This window comes from Ambystoma mexicanum, chromosome 2q, assembly GCF_040938575.1.
Source record: "Ambystoma mexicanum isolate Mex_15411 chromosome 2q, UKY_AmexF1_1, whole genome shotgun sequence".
In the NCBI taxonomy this organism is placed as follows: domain Eukaryota; kingdom Metazoa; phylum Chordata; class Amphibia; order Caudata; family Ambystomatidae; genus Ambystoma; species Ambystoma mexicanum.
In genome coordinates, this window is record NC_090924.1 from 1,116,098,222 (window position 1) to 1,116,113,026 (window position 14,805).

The 14,805-nt window shown below is 43.6% G+C and overlaps 1 protein-coding gene across 1 annotated transcript in view; it reads right to left on the bottom strand.

The window, feature by feature from the left end:
* LOC138568836 (ATP-dependent translocase ABCB1-like) overlaps positions 1-14,805 on the bottom strand; it is a 615,126-nt gene that overhangs the window by 395,085 nt on the left and 205,236 nt on the right. The window contains exon 6 of the mRNA XM_069646608.1: positions 7,785-7,910. Coding sequence (XP_069502709.1) covers positions 7,785-7,910 — 126 coding nt within the window. The remainder of the gene's footprint in view (positions 1-7,784; positions 7,911-14,805) is intronic.

Sequence of the window (14,805 nt, forward strand, 5' to 3'; positions counted from 1 at the left end):
GAGCCCTTTCTTTTTTTTAAATTCTTAAACTTAAATTACATGTTCGTAAAAGAGGCTTGGTCTCACTTAATCGGAAAATATTGCATAAGAATATTTGCTGCATTTGTTTTCTTGAGTTTGGTGCACTAAGTCATTTGGCCTCATTACGAGGTGGGTGGAATGGGTTTAACAGCACTGGTAATGGTGCCGGTGCCGTTAAACCCACTCCGCCCTATTACGAGGTTCCCTCGCAGGACCCGGAAAAGACATCTGGTAAAAGCAGGCCCGCTGTTAGCTCCCTCCCCATTCCCATTGAGCCCTACAGGGCTACAGGGCTCAATGGGAATGGGGATTTATTTTTACCGAGCCCATGGAATGGGCAATTACGAGGTCCGCCAAGGTCAGCATGACCCGCTAATTGCCCATTCCATGAGCCCGGTAAAAAATCATCACCGGCGGCAGCCGTGCCCTTAATAAGGGCACGGCTACTGCCGGCCTCGTAATGAGGCCCATTATCTGCTTACCATCTAAAGAAATAGTCTGTGGACATTTAAATACGTTGCTGCGTATTGACTTGTGGCTTCCGATGGTATACAGTGATGGGGGGAGGGGAATGCTTATTGTTTTTGTCATCTCATCATTTTGAACAACATATAACTTTTGCCAAATCAAGCAATATTTACTTAGGATAAGTTCCGAAATCATTGTCTTTGCAGTATTGACATACTGCCAGGTAGCGCTACAGTACTACAGTATGGCAATGTTACCATATTGGAAAGAGAGGATTGGTTTAGACTTATTTTACAAAAAATGCTAATTGCATCCAGATGACCCCCCAATGTTAGCACTTATCTGCTGTTGATTTTAACTGCATGCAATTTTAAAAGTTCAAAAGTCGAATGGGAACAGCAAAGAGTAAAAGCAAGGCAAAGTCGTTTTCACTCTTTCGTTTTCCTCTACGTCTTCTGAAAATGTAAACACCACCTGAAAATTGCACTTTGCAGACAGTGCTTACTAATGGATTCAGATGGAATCCTCATGGTCTTTGGCAAGCAGTTACTAAGCCATGGAGGATTTCAAAGGAAGCCATTAGTTGCATGCCTGGAGGGCCGGCACAAGGGGTGGCAGGAGAGGAAAACTGCCCCAGGCCTCTCGCTTTCAGGGGGCCTCGCGGCCCCCTCTCCTAAGTGAAAGGCAGCACAGTCCACCGGTGTCCATTAATCACACTGGGGAATGTGCTGTCTCCTGTCTGCCCCTTCAATTGTTTTGCTGTTTGTTGCGAAGCCGTTTTGATCTGCAACAAACATCAAAATAATGGGAGACAGTAGGGCTCAGAAGTGAGCTCCGCAGCCTCCCGTTATTCAGCTGACAACGTGGACATGCTGAATGACAAGAGAGGACTCCTCTCCTGTCAGTCAGTGGGCCTCATTACGACCCTGGTGGAATGGATTTAACGGCACCGGTAGAGCTGCCGGTGCTGTTAAAACCATTCCGCCCTATTACGAGGTTCCCTTGTGGGACCCGTTCTGGACATCTGGTCCTGTTAAAAACAAACATTGGTAAAGCCAACAGTTTTGGCTTGTGCATAAGTATTTGGCATTTGCCAGGCACTGCTATTAGATGCTCAGGTACGCAAACCCGTTTGCACTTGCTACCATCAACGGCCAGTTAATACCAATACAGCAGTGCCTTTACCATGCCCACATGAAAGCCCAAACTGTTAGGATTGCCAATGCTTGTTTTGTTTTTCCCATGTTGCACAGAACTAAAGCAAACATACTACTTGGCTAAATTGGCCCACATTGAATTTACGTCAATCGGGCCAGTAATAACACTTATGGTGCACAGTCAGCCTGGACATGCTTTCTGTGGCATGGCATGTTTACTGGCTGGGAGTGTGTACATGGTAATAATGGCATATATTGGGGCAGCCGGCATGGACCACATGGGAACAACCAGCATGAATATATCTTTATGCTAGCATATGTTGTGTGGGTACAACCAACACGTTGTGTGCAACAGGGCCATGAAATGTATTGGAAAATGTTCCTGTGTATGTTGGTGAGTTGCAACTATTGGGTTTTTCCATGTGCTTCCATACAAAACCAATTGCAAACTGTATGGATTTCTACCCATTTTTACAAAGAAAGTGTTGTAAAATGCATAATTGTAACCCAATGTTTCAAACATTTTCTTGGGAGAGAGAAACCCCTTCAAATAACCCTTGTTTGGTTTGGGCACCCTCACTGTGCTCTTTCGATCCTGCATAATTGGCACACTCATTTAAGCCTCTTCAGTTCAGCAGCTTCCACTCTACATCATCCATCTGTCACTTTGTATGATGTGTGTTTTAATGCGCACAAAGGGGCAGGGTGCTCCTTAATGCTAGCATCATGCAACACATGCCGTCATGTCATCCTATATATGTGCATGCCTATGATTCAAAAGTTAGTCTGGCATAAACCTTTCTTCAGTAGAGAAATCTAACTTTGCTGTAATTGATTTGTAGTTGTAGTAATAAAGCATATTTGGGTTCCTTCACACAAACTCAAGGGGAGGTTTCTCGAGTCCCCTGTGTAACATCAAAAGGGAGCCTCACCAAATGCTTTGCCCCGGGCCTCACCACATCTTGTGACAGCCCTGCATGCCTGCATGATAACGACTTATGAAGGCGTGAAATAAAAGTCACAGACAGGAAGTAGGAATCCAAGTCAGAGACCTCATCTCCCCTCCATATCCCTCTTCCATCGTGTCACTGCATCAACATTGGATGGAGAGGTATATAAAGGTGTACGCGCATTATGACATGCTTTTACACCGTGATTACGGCCTCCACACGATTTAAAATGAGTCTTTTGGTCTAACATATTGGAGGAAATATGGAATATCTCACACAAGCAGTCACACGCATAGTGAAACAAAACACACATTTCACAATAGGTAACCAACAATGACCCACATTAAAAACTCATTTTAATCGCCCCTTTGAAGATTTATAAGATTGTTTCAGTTTTATTGCACAAAGATGATAACTGACCACCAATGGTAGGACAGATGTGCTGTGGGATGCCCTGCAGGCAATTTTAAAAGTCCATGAGGCGACTGGGAAAAGCATACCTTGAAAGCAAGGCAACATCTGTTTACTCTTTCATGTTCCTCTGTTTCTCCTGAAAAAGTCAACACCACCTGCAAATTACTCTTTCTGGTCCGTCTTTACCAATGGATTCTGATGGAATCCTCTTGGTTTCTAACAAGGAGTTGCTAAAGCAGGGCAGATTTTATAGGATTAGTTTAATGCCTGCATGAAAACAACATGCACGCGTGAAATAAAACTCACAGAAAAGGTGTAGAAGTCCAAGCCAGGTGCCGTATCTCTCTACTCGTACCCCTCCACTATGTTGACACTGCCTCAACATTGCTTCGAGAGGTAAATGAAAGCATACACTTGTACGCCCTGATGTACAACTACACTCCATTTAAAAAGAGGCTTTTGGTCTAATATGTTGGAGAAAATATGTACTGGCTAATGTAGTCAACAGTGATGCCAAATTAAAAGTGAATTTTAACCTCCTCTTTGGAATATTCTGTTGCCAACATGTTACACAAAGTGATTAGGAGCATCTTCAAGTCTAGCCAGAGCACAATGCTCTTTAGTTCTTGCACTGGTTTACAGGTAGGCGGAAAATTAAATGTGAGTAGGGGCAGACAACCTGTGGGCATTGTTGTATCATGTACCCACCCCACTGAAAGTCCATGGGCATGCTAATCCGTATGCCCATTTTCACCCACTACCTTCCTATCTCCGCCCTCCTGGAATCTCTTTGAAGTAGATTTTTCACTCATTAACATCAAACTATGTGCTGCATACGGCCTTCCAGTGTTACTTCTAAGCGGTCTTGTGAGAGTAAATGCCCTAATTCATGTTGTCAATGGTCTCTGGTGTTATACACATGTCTTAATCAAGTGTTCTTGCAATCACTTGATCCATAAGCAATTTGTGGATCTACACATCGCTTCCGTGCACCAAATTCCCATTAGAATTCGCAAAACCAACTGTTTTAACATGTTTACAGTTATTAGGCACTTCCATGCCACTGACATCACAAGTCCGGGTATTTACACCATTTTCAGCTGTTGCCATCTGATGGCCAGGAAGCAGCATTAAAGCAGTGTCCATTAAATGCTTATCCCATGCCTCCAGAAAAACCAACACAATTGGCATTGCCAATGTTTCTTCTGGGAAGTTACCCAATTGGAGATGGCAGTGACGTTGTTCTCTTATTGCATTGATAAAACACTCTATGGGTTCAGAAATATTTTACTTCATATCAGAAGATGTTACAGTACCAATACCGCTAGGTGTTAGTCTATGGTAATTGACTGTGAAAATGGCACAGCAGCATATTATGTTTTTTCATGGCTATGTTTACTTTAGGATATAAAACCATAACTTAGCATTCAATATACATTCCACTTATTGTATGGTTTCAGTTTTGTCATTAAATGTAATAAACTTTGCAGATTGCCACAAAAGACATAAGGATGCACTCATATACATTCTTCATGACATCTTTCTATTGATTATTACTGCCATCACCTGCATTGATGCTTTGCTATATATTTTTAACAAAGGTCAAGAAAGGTAATCTGGTATCACAGCATGATCTGCGTGGAAAATAAAGAATGGTCGAGTCCAGGGGTATTCTCTCTGAACGGAATTTCGCTGGGATACGACTGCCTGTGTTCCCTGCTCATATTTATTTAGAAAATGGCACCGGCATAGGCAGAATGATGTCATCATCGTTGTGATGACATTACTGCATGCTTGCAGCCATTTTAAGTTGGTTTCAGTTTGTTTTGACCCATTAAAGCACAGAAAAAAAGTAACAGGCAATTGAGAAAGAATTAAACAGGATCTCATTTGTGAAAGTAAAGCACATAAGGGGAATTATGGGATTTGTCATTTGAAAAAAATCAGAAACTTTTCTCCTGGAAACGAAATATATGGTGGTAAGTTTGTTATTAAAATACTAGTCTCAGAAGACCACCAGGGGGCATGGAACATGTCGGACGTGTAAGACTCGCGCTCCTCCAGCACCGCAGCGCCTAGTGTGCCATTCTAATCCCCGGCTGGAGTTTTGTGTGGCGCCGGCGAGGACCCGAGCCCCGCAGGGGCGGCCCAGCTGATTGAGGGCCCCCAGAGATCCAGCACGGCCCAGGAGCTACCTAGGAAAGCCAAACTGTCTTATGAAAACGATTGCAAATCAATCAAATCCCATATCCTGCAACGAGATGCTGAAATGATGTTGGGGATTCTGATTAACCCCAAGGTCAGTGCCTTTTGGCACTTGGTAAATGGGCAAGATCTGAACTATGGAATCTCTCAACAGATTTCGATCTCTGATATTTAATGGGTACAGTTTTATGAAGAAAGGTTTGGGCCCCCTAAGAATTATATTGCTTTAACAGGAGGGGCACTTTGGGATCCTCACTTAGACATTGCTGCTATCCAACATCTGATCACGAAATGTAAAGATCTCGTGCCCCGGGGCCTAATGGCCTCACAAATAACACCTTCAAGGATAATCAAAATATTTGGACTCACCTTATGTATCTGGGGTTTAGGGACATTCTCTCCACAGGCGTAACACCGACCGCCTGGAACACCACCCACATGGTGCCCATTTTCAAGTGTGGTAGCAGGACTGATCCATCTAATTATCATCCCTTCTCGCTTATTGACTGTGAGAACTTTTCGGCGTACCTGCTCTCACACTTTGAAGATTGGGCCTGTATCTTCAAACCGCTGGACCAATTTCAGGCTGGCTTTAGAAAAGGCCATTCCACCAATATCAACAACCTCACTCTCAAATCCGTGCAGGACGAGGCCTGGATTACAACCGGGAGATCTACCTACATGGCTTCGATCAATCTAACTGCCGCATTTGACTGTGTTGACCGGGGTAGATTATGGGACAAATTGGCAAAAAGGGGCATGCCTGATGGGCTCCTAAGACTTATCAGTGGTGTCTATGAAAATTGTGGCATCAAAGCCCGCCTTAGCCAAAAGAGGGACCACTTGAAGAGAATTTGCTCTTACAGGGGGGTGAGACAAGGTTGTACCCTAGCCCCTCACTCTTCGACTAATATTTCTCAGATGTCGCACTCTCGCTTATGAAGGAAGGGCTTGTTGCACCAAAGATAGGCAAGGAAAAAAAATATAGTATGGCTTGCCTATGAAGATGACCTCCTGATTTTTGATCTTACTAAGGTGGGGTTATATAGGTCTCTTAATAACTTTGAGTAATATGCTAACGATAATGGGTTTGCCATCAATCCTATTAAAAAAGATCCTTTCCCTCAGAAAAGCGAGGACGAAGACCATCGGGCCTGTTGGCAAAGTTGGTGGTATCTCCCTGCAGCTCTCAGAGTCTGTTCGATATCTGAGCTTCAATTGTTTGGCTTACAAAGGCTCTGAGGTAGTCATTGAGCCTCTCCTACAAAGGCAAAATTGCTGGAAGCACAGATTGTTAGGATTGATAGAAATGTTGGCAAATTTTCTCTCAAACCTGCAGTTAAGATTTTTGAAGGTAAAATTGTCCCCAAACTGATCTACGGCCTAGAACTAAAGTCTGACAAAGTATGTAAAACTGTCAATAGAATTGAGGGACATATTTGGTGGAGAATACTGGGGATTCCGAATACGGTACCCATATCGGCTATACGCTTTGAATTGGGGATTGTTTCCTTATGAGCACGGGGACAATGGGCTTGTCTCTCCCTTTATTCAAAAATCAATGCTCCAATCCTGAATACCCTGCACCATTTAATGGGAAGAAATGTGAACTTCTCTCGGGTACTTATTTCTATACGGGATAGATCAGAACGGGTCAATGATGAGATTGGTGTGACTCTGGAGACGTTGAAAGAGAATCCTATGAAGGCCAAACAAACCCTATTTGACTTTGATTGGACTCAGTCAATCAGGGACTTCCATTTTTACCCCTCCCTGAGCCATTTGAAGCATGAGCACAGATGTAGAGGCTCTTTAACGAAGATTCTGCTCCAATTCCCAAACAGACTCTATCGAGGCATTCTACTCAGGGCAAGGTGGAACGTGCTTCCCACCAGGTAAATTCAAGTGAGGTGGTCATTAATTACAGTGGAAGCAGTGCACTGTAGGTTTTGTACTAGGAAACTGGAGACCTTAAGGCACTTAGTTCTTGAGTGTGTGCCACTAGAGAGCCTACGAGTAACATTTCTTGTGCCCTTGCATGGGATTTGTACAATCTATAATGAAGAGTGGGTATGGAAGCATTGCCTTTACACTAATAATATTCATGAGGGATTGGCCCTCTTGGGTTGCATCAAAAGTATGAATTAGTAGAGCCGAAGCGTCAAACTTTGTTTGCTCTTGATTCTATTGGCCGTGGCTCCTGTTTCATGCGATGCTAATGTATCTTATTCTAAACATTGAGTGTTTTGCTTGGTACTTTTTGTATATGTCTCAGTGTTCTAATTTCTTAAAGTTTACTTTTTTCTTACCACCAAATGTAAATAACACCGATTGTATTAGCTTTGTTCATTATTTATTAATCTATGGTCCGATTTACTTATGTTTGCATTTGCTCTTCTTGTTGTTCTTTTGTAATGTTTTAATCAACCAATTGCATTAAAAAACACAATTGTTGTGCTAGAGCCAATCTTTATCATATCAAATGTAGTGTGTCTGTATGGCATAAACAGATGAAAAATATAGCAACAAAAGCAACTTTTTCAAAGATGTTCTATAATGAAAATCTTACCTCCCCTTGAAGAGGATCATAAAATCGCTGTAGCAGCTGAATTGTTGTACTTTTTCCACATCCACTGGACCCAACAAGAGCAACGGTCTGCCCCGTTCTAATCTTCATGCTTAAACCCTTAAGAATCTGTAAAATGTAATGTGAGTTTAGTCATTGCTTATTCCTAAAAGCAAACATGAAGTCAGAAGTGAAAATTAAACTGAATATTATTTTTTAATTTGTGCTGTAACCTGCTTTGACACTTTCATCATCAAATTATTCTAGGCATTTTCACAAAACACAATGCATTTTTTTGGTTTAAAAGTGCACAAATCAACATTATCAAATAGTAAAAGCACATTATAGGATCACCGAATATCCATTGTGATGCCCAATAATAGAAAGCAAGCACATTTTAGCAGTCTGGTATTTAGTCTGCCCCAATCTATGCCACCTCTTATCACAGGGCAACCCAAACCCTTCACCTGAATGTCTTCAGACAGCTTGTGGTACAAAACATTTCTCTCGATCCCTCCATGCGGGGCACTGATACCCCACTACCCTCGCAGTGACTTAGCTGGGAATTTTCAGCAGGGTGGGCCTGCAATGTGCACACAAAGGACAATGGCAGGGTTTCCTGCCAAACCAAGGGAAAGAGATATTATCTTATAAGCCTGTTGTTCTTTATTTTGTGCATTTGCCCATGAACCTGACCTGCACAAAGTTGAGCCTTTATCGTACGTCTTTATTTCATAATTAATAACAGATAAATGGTTCCTGTTTAATTAACTGCATAAGTGAGATAGGCAGAAAGGTACTAGCCGAAATGGACATATGCATGCTGGTTATATTGTAACTTGAATTTTGGATTTGGATGTATACGAAATAATACTTGCTAGGGAGAAAACCGAGGACTGTGCAAGTAATATGGAGGCAGTGGAAGGTGGAGTTTTCAAGTTAAAGTAGCTTCAATGTCACATACTACAGGGGTGTCAGATACCTAGCAGAACTAGGTCATACCTGAACTCTAGGTAGTCCCTTAAGAGCAAGTCTTATTTCTTAAGAGTCTTAATAGCAACCCTGATTTGAACGGGATGGTATTCCAGTTAGATGAGGCTTCTTTCCTTGTTGTCCCTTTGCGTGCCAGTTCAGTCTCAAGCCTCACAATGATCTGGTTTCTACAGTAGCCCATCCCACCTTGGCCCATGAGCTTTGCAGGTAGGAAGACAGGTGTGCGGTAGTGGTGGCCCTATGTGTGATACTCAACGTTTTAAGAGTATCTTAAAAATAAATTGAAACAGTGCTCTCCATTCCATTAAATGAGTACAATATATCTGCTGTGAACTATGCGATAAACACAACATACAGGATTTTACAATTTTAGGTCATGTCTTTTGGATTCCTGGAGATGTTACATCCAGAGGCCTATAAGTGCCAAATGCAATCTGGTGTGCCCCTAAATGGCAGGACTTGTTGATTATTTCACATCCCACACTGGACAACTTGAGATCTGGTCCTATTGGTTTTTACTACTTTCAAGACGTATACACACACTCCACAGAAGAGCCTGTGCGATTGGAGGATTTCATAGTGGTTGCTTTACCTTTCTATTTAACAGGGCTTCCTGTAGATACAAAACAAATAAATCATAGATCTCTTTCACCATAAGGTGTGGGCACAATTCGGACAGCCAGTTTCACAGAGTGCAAGAGTAAAGTGGGACAGACAACGAGGTATCTAAGAAAACTGTAAGACAGGTGGATAAAGAGATTTAGAGAGAACAAATGAGGGAGAGAGAAAAAGAGGGAAAGTTAAATAGGGCAGATATTTGCCAAGATAGAATTACATAGTTAAAATGAAAAAAGAAAGGGATTGCCAAAAGAAAGTGTGTACATGAGAGAGAAAGAGAAGAACAACCAAGTGGCAATTTAAGGATATGTGTGAGAGAAAAACACAGAGTAGAGTAGTACGCGAGACTTGCATAAGTGCAAGAGGGGAAATAAAACAGGGAGAAACATCAAGGTCATTGTCAAGCGCATGGGGCAGAGACCCTGCATCACTCTTGCTGAGGAATGCAAATGATAATGAGTAGGTTGGCTCTTTAATCTGCAAGGCTGCTGGGCATCTCTGTGTAACAACAGCTAAACCTTTGTTTCAGGCAGAGGCGTTGCTAGGGGGGGCGCTGAGGTGGCTATAGCCCCTTGTCTTTTGGTTGTAGGCCCGGATGGAAGCTCTGGTGTACAAGAAAAAGACTAGCTAGCCCCAAGTCTCAACAGTCCCGACATTAGTGTAGCCCTGGTTCCTTTCCAGACCTAGCAACACCCCTGGTTTCAGGCCATGCCTCCCTTAATGCACTCTCTGAACTGATTCCTGAAGGCACATGTTTACAGAACTGTGATCAGTAAGGATGTAGTGACCTGCCATTTGTGAGGAAAGGAAGAGCAGTTGGGCTTGGGAAAAGTGAGGGTGGGCCTTCCTCTCAGCGCACTCCTATGTTGTTTTGTGTAGGCCTCTAGAGGCGTATATAGATGTACACACAACTCAACCAATCCTCACCTCAAAATTGCCATTGCAGAAGTACCAAGGGACACGGTTGCTATGAATAGCATGCCCCCCTCCACATAACCCCGTTTGCATGAGGGATACTAAGATTAGTGCAATAGGAAGCTTTACTTTATAGACAAAAAACTAAAGTTGAGAGGACTATTTCAATGTTAACAGTATTTATTTATTTATTTATTTATTACATTTTTGAAATGCCCAGACCTGGAGGCATCACAGCGTCCTGACAAGTGTTTTAAAGGTAAAGATTGATTGCTCATTTCTGATATATGGTGGGAGGATGTTCCAGAAGGCAGGTGCTTTAACAAAGACATTCACTCCAACTGCTTTTTTTGTTTTGAAGCAGGGGGTGTGCAGAGAAATGCTGGAGCTGGATCTTAGGGCACGACCATAGGCCGTTTTGGAGATGCAATTGTTAAGGTATTGTGGCACCATATGTAAACACAGTGGTAGGTGAGGGAAAGGGTTTTAAACTCAACCTGAGCTTTGGTAGGGAGCCAGCGTACCGCACGTCTGGAAGCTGAGATATGATCAGAGCGTTTAAGGCCAAGGGTAGAGTGGAGTGCTTTGTTTTGAAGCAGTTGTAAATTTAATAGATTTGCAGTAGAGGTATCCATCAGCAGAATGTTGCAGTAGTCAAGTTTGGATAGGATTAGTGCACAAGCGAGATTGAGACAGTTGCTGGGGGAGAGGAACTGTCTGCAAAGTGAGATAAGTCTTGCTGTGTAGGCAGGGACGTGGCTAGGGCATCCACATGTCTAGAAATAGAGAGGTCAGCTTCAAGGTGTACTCTTAGTGTTTTTATATTCTTCAGAACCGGGATGGGCGTGCCATCAATCCAAAAGGATGAGAACGAGGCATCCAAATGCTTAAGGTAGTGCAGTGGGCCTATGATGAGGAGCTCAGTCTTTTCATCATGAAGCATAAATTATGCGTGGCCATCCAGCTCTGGATTGTGCTGTAGACCTCATTGATAGTTATAGAGTCCGAATTATGGTCACCCGAGAGGGGGATAGGGATGTGCGTATAATCAGCAAAATTAGTTTAATAATTATAATTATTATTGATAGATAGATGTGTAGATGATATCTATGGCATCAAGGAGATCAACAAGGGGTTTAGTAGAGGTGTTATAGAGAGTAGGAGAAAGGCAGTAGCCCTGAGGGACACAGAGAGGTGCAGGGATAGCGTCTGCAACTGAATCTCCTATGAATGATAATGATGTGTTATTTATATAGCGCCTTAATCCAAAGCGCTTTACAGAGCACATATTTACATACACACTTATCGACCTCGGAAGGATGAAAGACTGAGTTGGCCTTTGCAGGATTCGAACCTGCGACCTGCAGATCACGCTCAGATCGCAGCAGCAAGCGCTCAACCCTCTGAAGACTCATGTAGGACGGCAGCTAAGGAATTAGTTGATCCATAGCGTGACTACCTGGGAGAAACGGAAGTGTAGGAGGAGCTGTTGGCATAGGATATTATGATGACCAGGTCAAAGGTCACTGAGAGATCTAACAGGCGCAGGATTGATAGTTTGCCGGAGTCACAGATGGCATCCATTTGGATTTTTAAGTCCAATAGGGCTGTTTTTGTGATGTGTTTGTGGTGTAACCCAGATTGCCTTATGCCAAGTAGCTAGTTGGTCTCCAAAAATTGCTGAACTTGGGTATAGGCTAGGCGGTCTAGTATTTTGAGAAGGAAAGGGACAATAGTGATGGGGTGGTAGATAGTGGTGGTGGAGGGGTCAAGGGAGTATTTTTTTTAATACAGGTGAGACCCAGGCTGTTTCAATAGAGGGCACAGTGCTAGAGGAGAAGGAGGCATTGGCAACATCTGTGATGATAGGAGGGAGTGAGGAGGCACAGAGTTTAAATATGTGGGCAGGACATTCATCCTCTTTGCAATTAGAAGGTTTAAGCATCCTGATAGTGTCTGCTACTACCTCTTGGGAGACTTCAGAAAAGGTGAAGCGGGGGGGTATTGGTGGTGTGAGTCCTACTAGTATGTCAAGCAAGGGTGCTTTGTTGGTATGTGTTTTTGTGTTATTGTTTGTAAGAAGGGAGTCCATTTCTGGTATCATTGGCATCATTAAAGCCAAAATTGAGGTCTCCTAAAACAATGCATTTGGTAAGCGGTTTCTGAGGTGACATAATAAGCAGTGGGATGTCTACATAAGGAAGGCTATGGCCATTGGGTTGCCTATAGATCAGGAGCAAGTTCACAGATGTTTGAGGGTTGTTGTCAGCTTTATTAACAACATTTTATATGGGGGGGGACTGATAGGGAAGATTGTGAAATTCAAGGACGATTTGTCCATGAGGGCAACTCTGACTCCTATATTGTCAAGACGGCCAGACCTGTAGATAGAAAAATCTGGTGGGATGGCCATGGTGAGCAGGGGGCCGGAGATGTCATGGAGCCATGACCTGGTGATGGCAAGTTTTTCTAGGTTCAGCTCAAGGATAAGGTTGTAACTTTCCATGGCATGCACACCAAGAGATCTCACGTTAACACAAGCATATTTGAGAGACTCTATTTGCTGGGGTATGTTTACTGGGTTAGTGGGTGGAGCAGAATACAATGTGGTAGCAGATAGAGTTGTGGTAGGGGAGTTAGGGCTTGAGGCAGTAATGGGGCCCCCAGGAGAGGTGCAGCATGTTAATGAGGCCAGCGGTTCTTGATCTAAGTCTCTGTAAGAGTGCTGTGCCTCAACATGGTACAATGTGTGCATGGGAGAGGCAAAAACGATTTGGGGCTCCAGGGGAGGAAAGGTGCAAGGGTTTGGTGGAGTCAGCTGTTCTTGATATGAGTCTGTGTAAGCATACTGTGCCAAGACAAGCGATAGTAGGCACATCGATGGCACCAGGTGGTGATATGACCAGATTGCTGTTGGAGACTGGTAAGGATGAGATTAGAGAAGGAGTGTTAGTGGTTAAGAGTGCACAGGGAGGCAGAGTGAGATGGGTGAGGCCATGACTGTGTTGGGATGATTGGATGCCAAGTTGTCATCTGAGAGTCACGTCAGAGGACTCTGGGGGTGCTTTGGGGCAGACACCAGGCTTACCAGATATGCAGATGTGCCAATCCAGATAAGGGCGAGCAAGAAAGGGGATGGAGGAGGGAGGGGGTGCTTCAAAGAATAACTTCAGAACATGGTGGAGGATGTTACTGTATTGTTTACAGAAACATCAGATGTGGAGTTAGAACAAGAGACGCAAGCTTGAGGTAAGCATGGTGTAGGCTCATAAAGGTGTCAAGGTTGTGTACGTTGAATAAATGAGATATTAGGAGGGGAGTGTCAGTTCTGTCACTCTAATGCGGGTCGTATCTGATGCCACAAGGTCCCTTTTTTTTTTTTTTTTTTTTAGGGTCCCCCACTTCAATGTCAAGGAAGTGGGGGGACATGCTCAATCCCTGAAACCCATATATTTTTTTTATTTGATATGGTTAAATGATATCAACCACTCAAAATGTTATGAATAGGAAAGTTGAAAACATTAATATAAAGGTTAGAACTATTTTTACAGTGGTAAAATGAACATGGGGAGTGTGAGACACCCCCACAACCCCATCCTTCTCATGTTTGGTCATTTGGGCTTTGACTTGTTTGTACCGGACAAATTCGGCCAAATGGTCCACAATATTTTAGCTGAAGTACAAATGAATGAGGGGTTGTAAGAAGCTTACATTGACCTGACCATGGCCTGACCATGGCCATGTATGGGCGTGTTGCAAGGAGGTGAGTGAAGAGTGGGAAGACAGGCGGGAAACAGATTAGATACACAATGAATGCTGAAAGTGTATGGCTATGTGGATACAGCTGAACAGTCACTGGAAGAAACATTTGTGAGTGGATTCACAGTGGCAGACAAAGGCAGCTTATTTGCATCATGCATGCAAAACTCAGCAATGCCTGGTTGGTGGCGGAAATGCAACCGGGGGAGAGAGGCTGATATGTTGACCTGCAGGGTAGAGCAGCAATAGTAAGAGGTGTTGGTAGGCCTCTCGATTTAGTTAGCAGAGTTGGCACCAATCTCCTTGGTGATGGAAGGGAGTAGAAGGCAAGGTAACGTGTTGTCGGCAGGCAAGAGGAGGACTCAGGGTGAGCAAGAACAGGGGCAAAGATGTAAAGGGGAGATGCCAGACTGCATTGGCAATTGAACACCAGGAGGCAGACCACATGGAATATCAAAGTATAATGAGGAGCAGTGGCTCCTCTTTCCTGTGGCGGGTGGCAAGCTCCACAATTCTGGTAAACTCGATGGGTGGTGGAAGGGGCAGGCAGCCTCCCCTGGATGGTTACAAATGTCAGCAGGAGAAGGCAGATTGGCACCCATGGGCTAAAAGGGAAAGACAGGGGCATTAGACACGGTCCTTTGGTCTGGGCCTTGCTTCACCTACCGGCTCAGCTGAGCCTCTCCATTTGCTCCAGGTGACATCCAATTAGCTTCCAGGATGCAATAGTGTGCTTCTT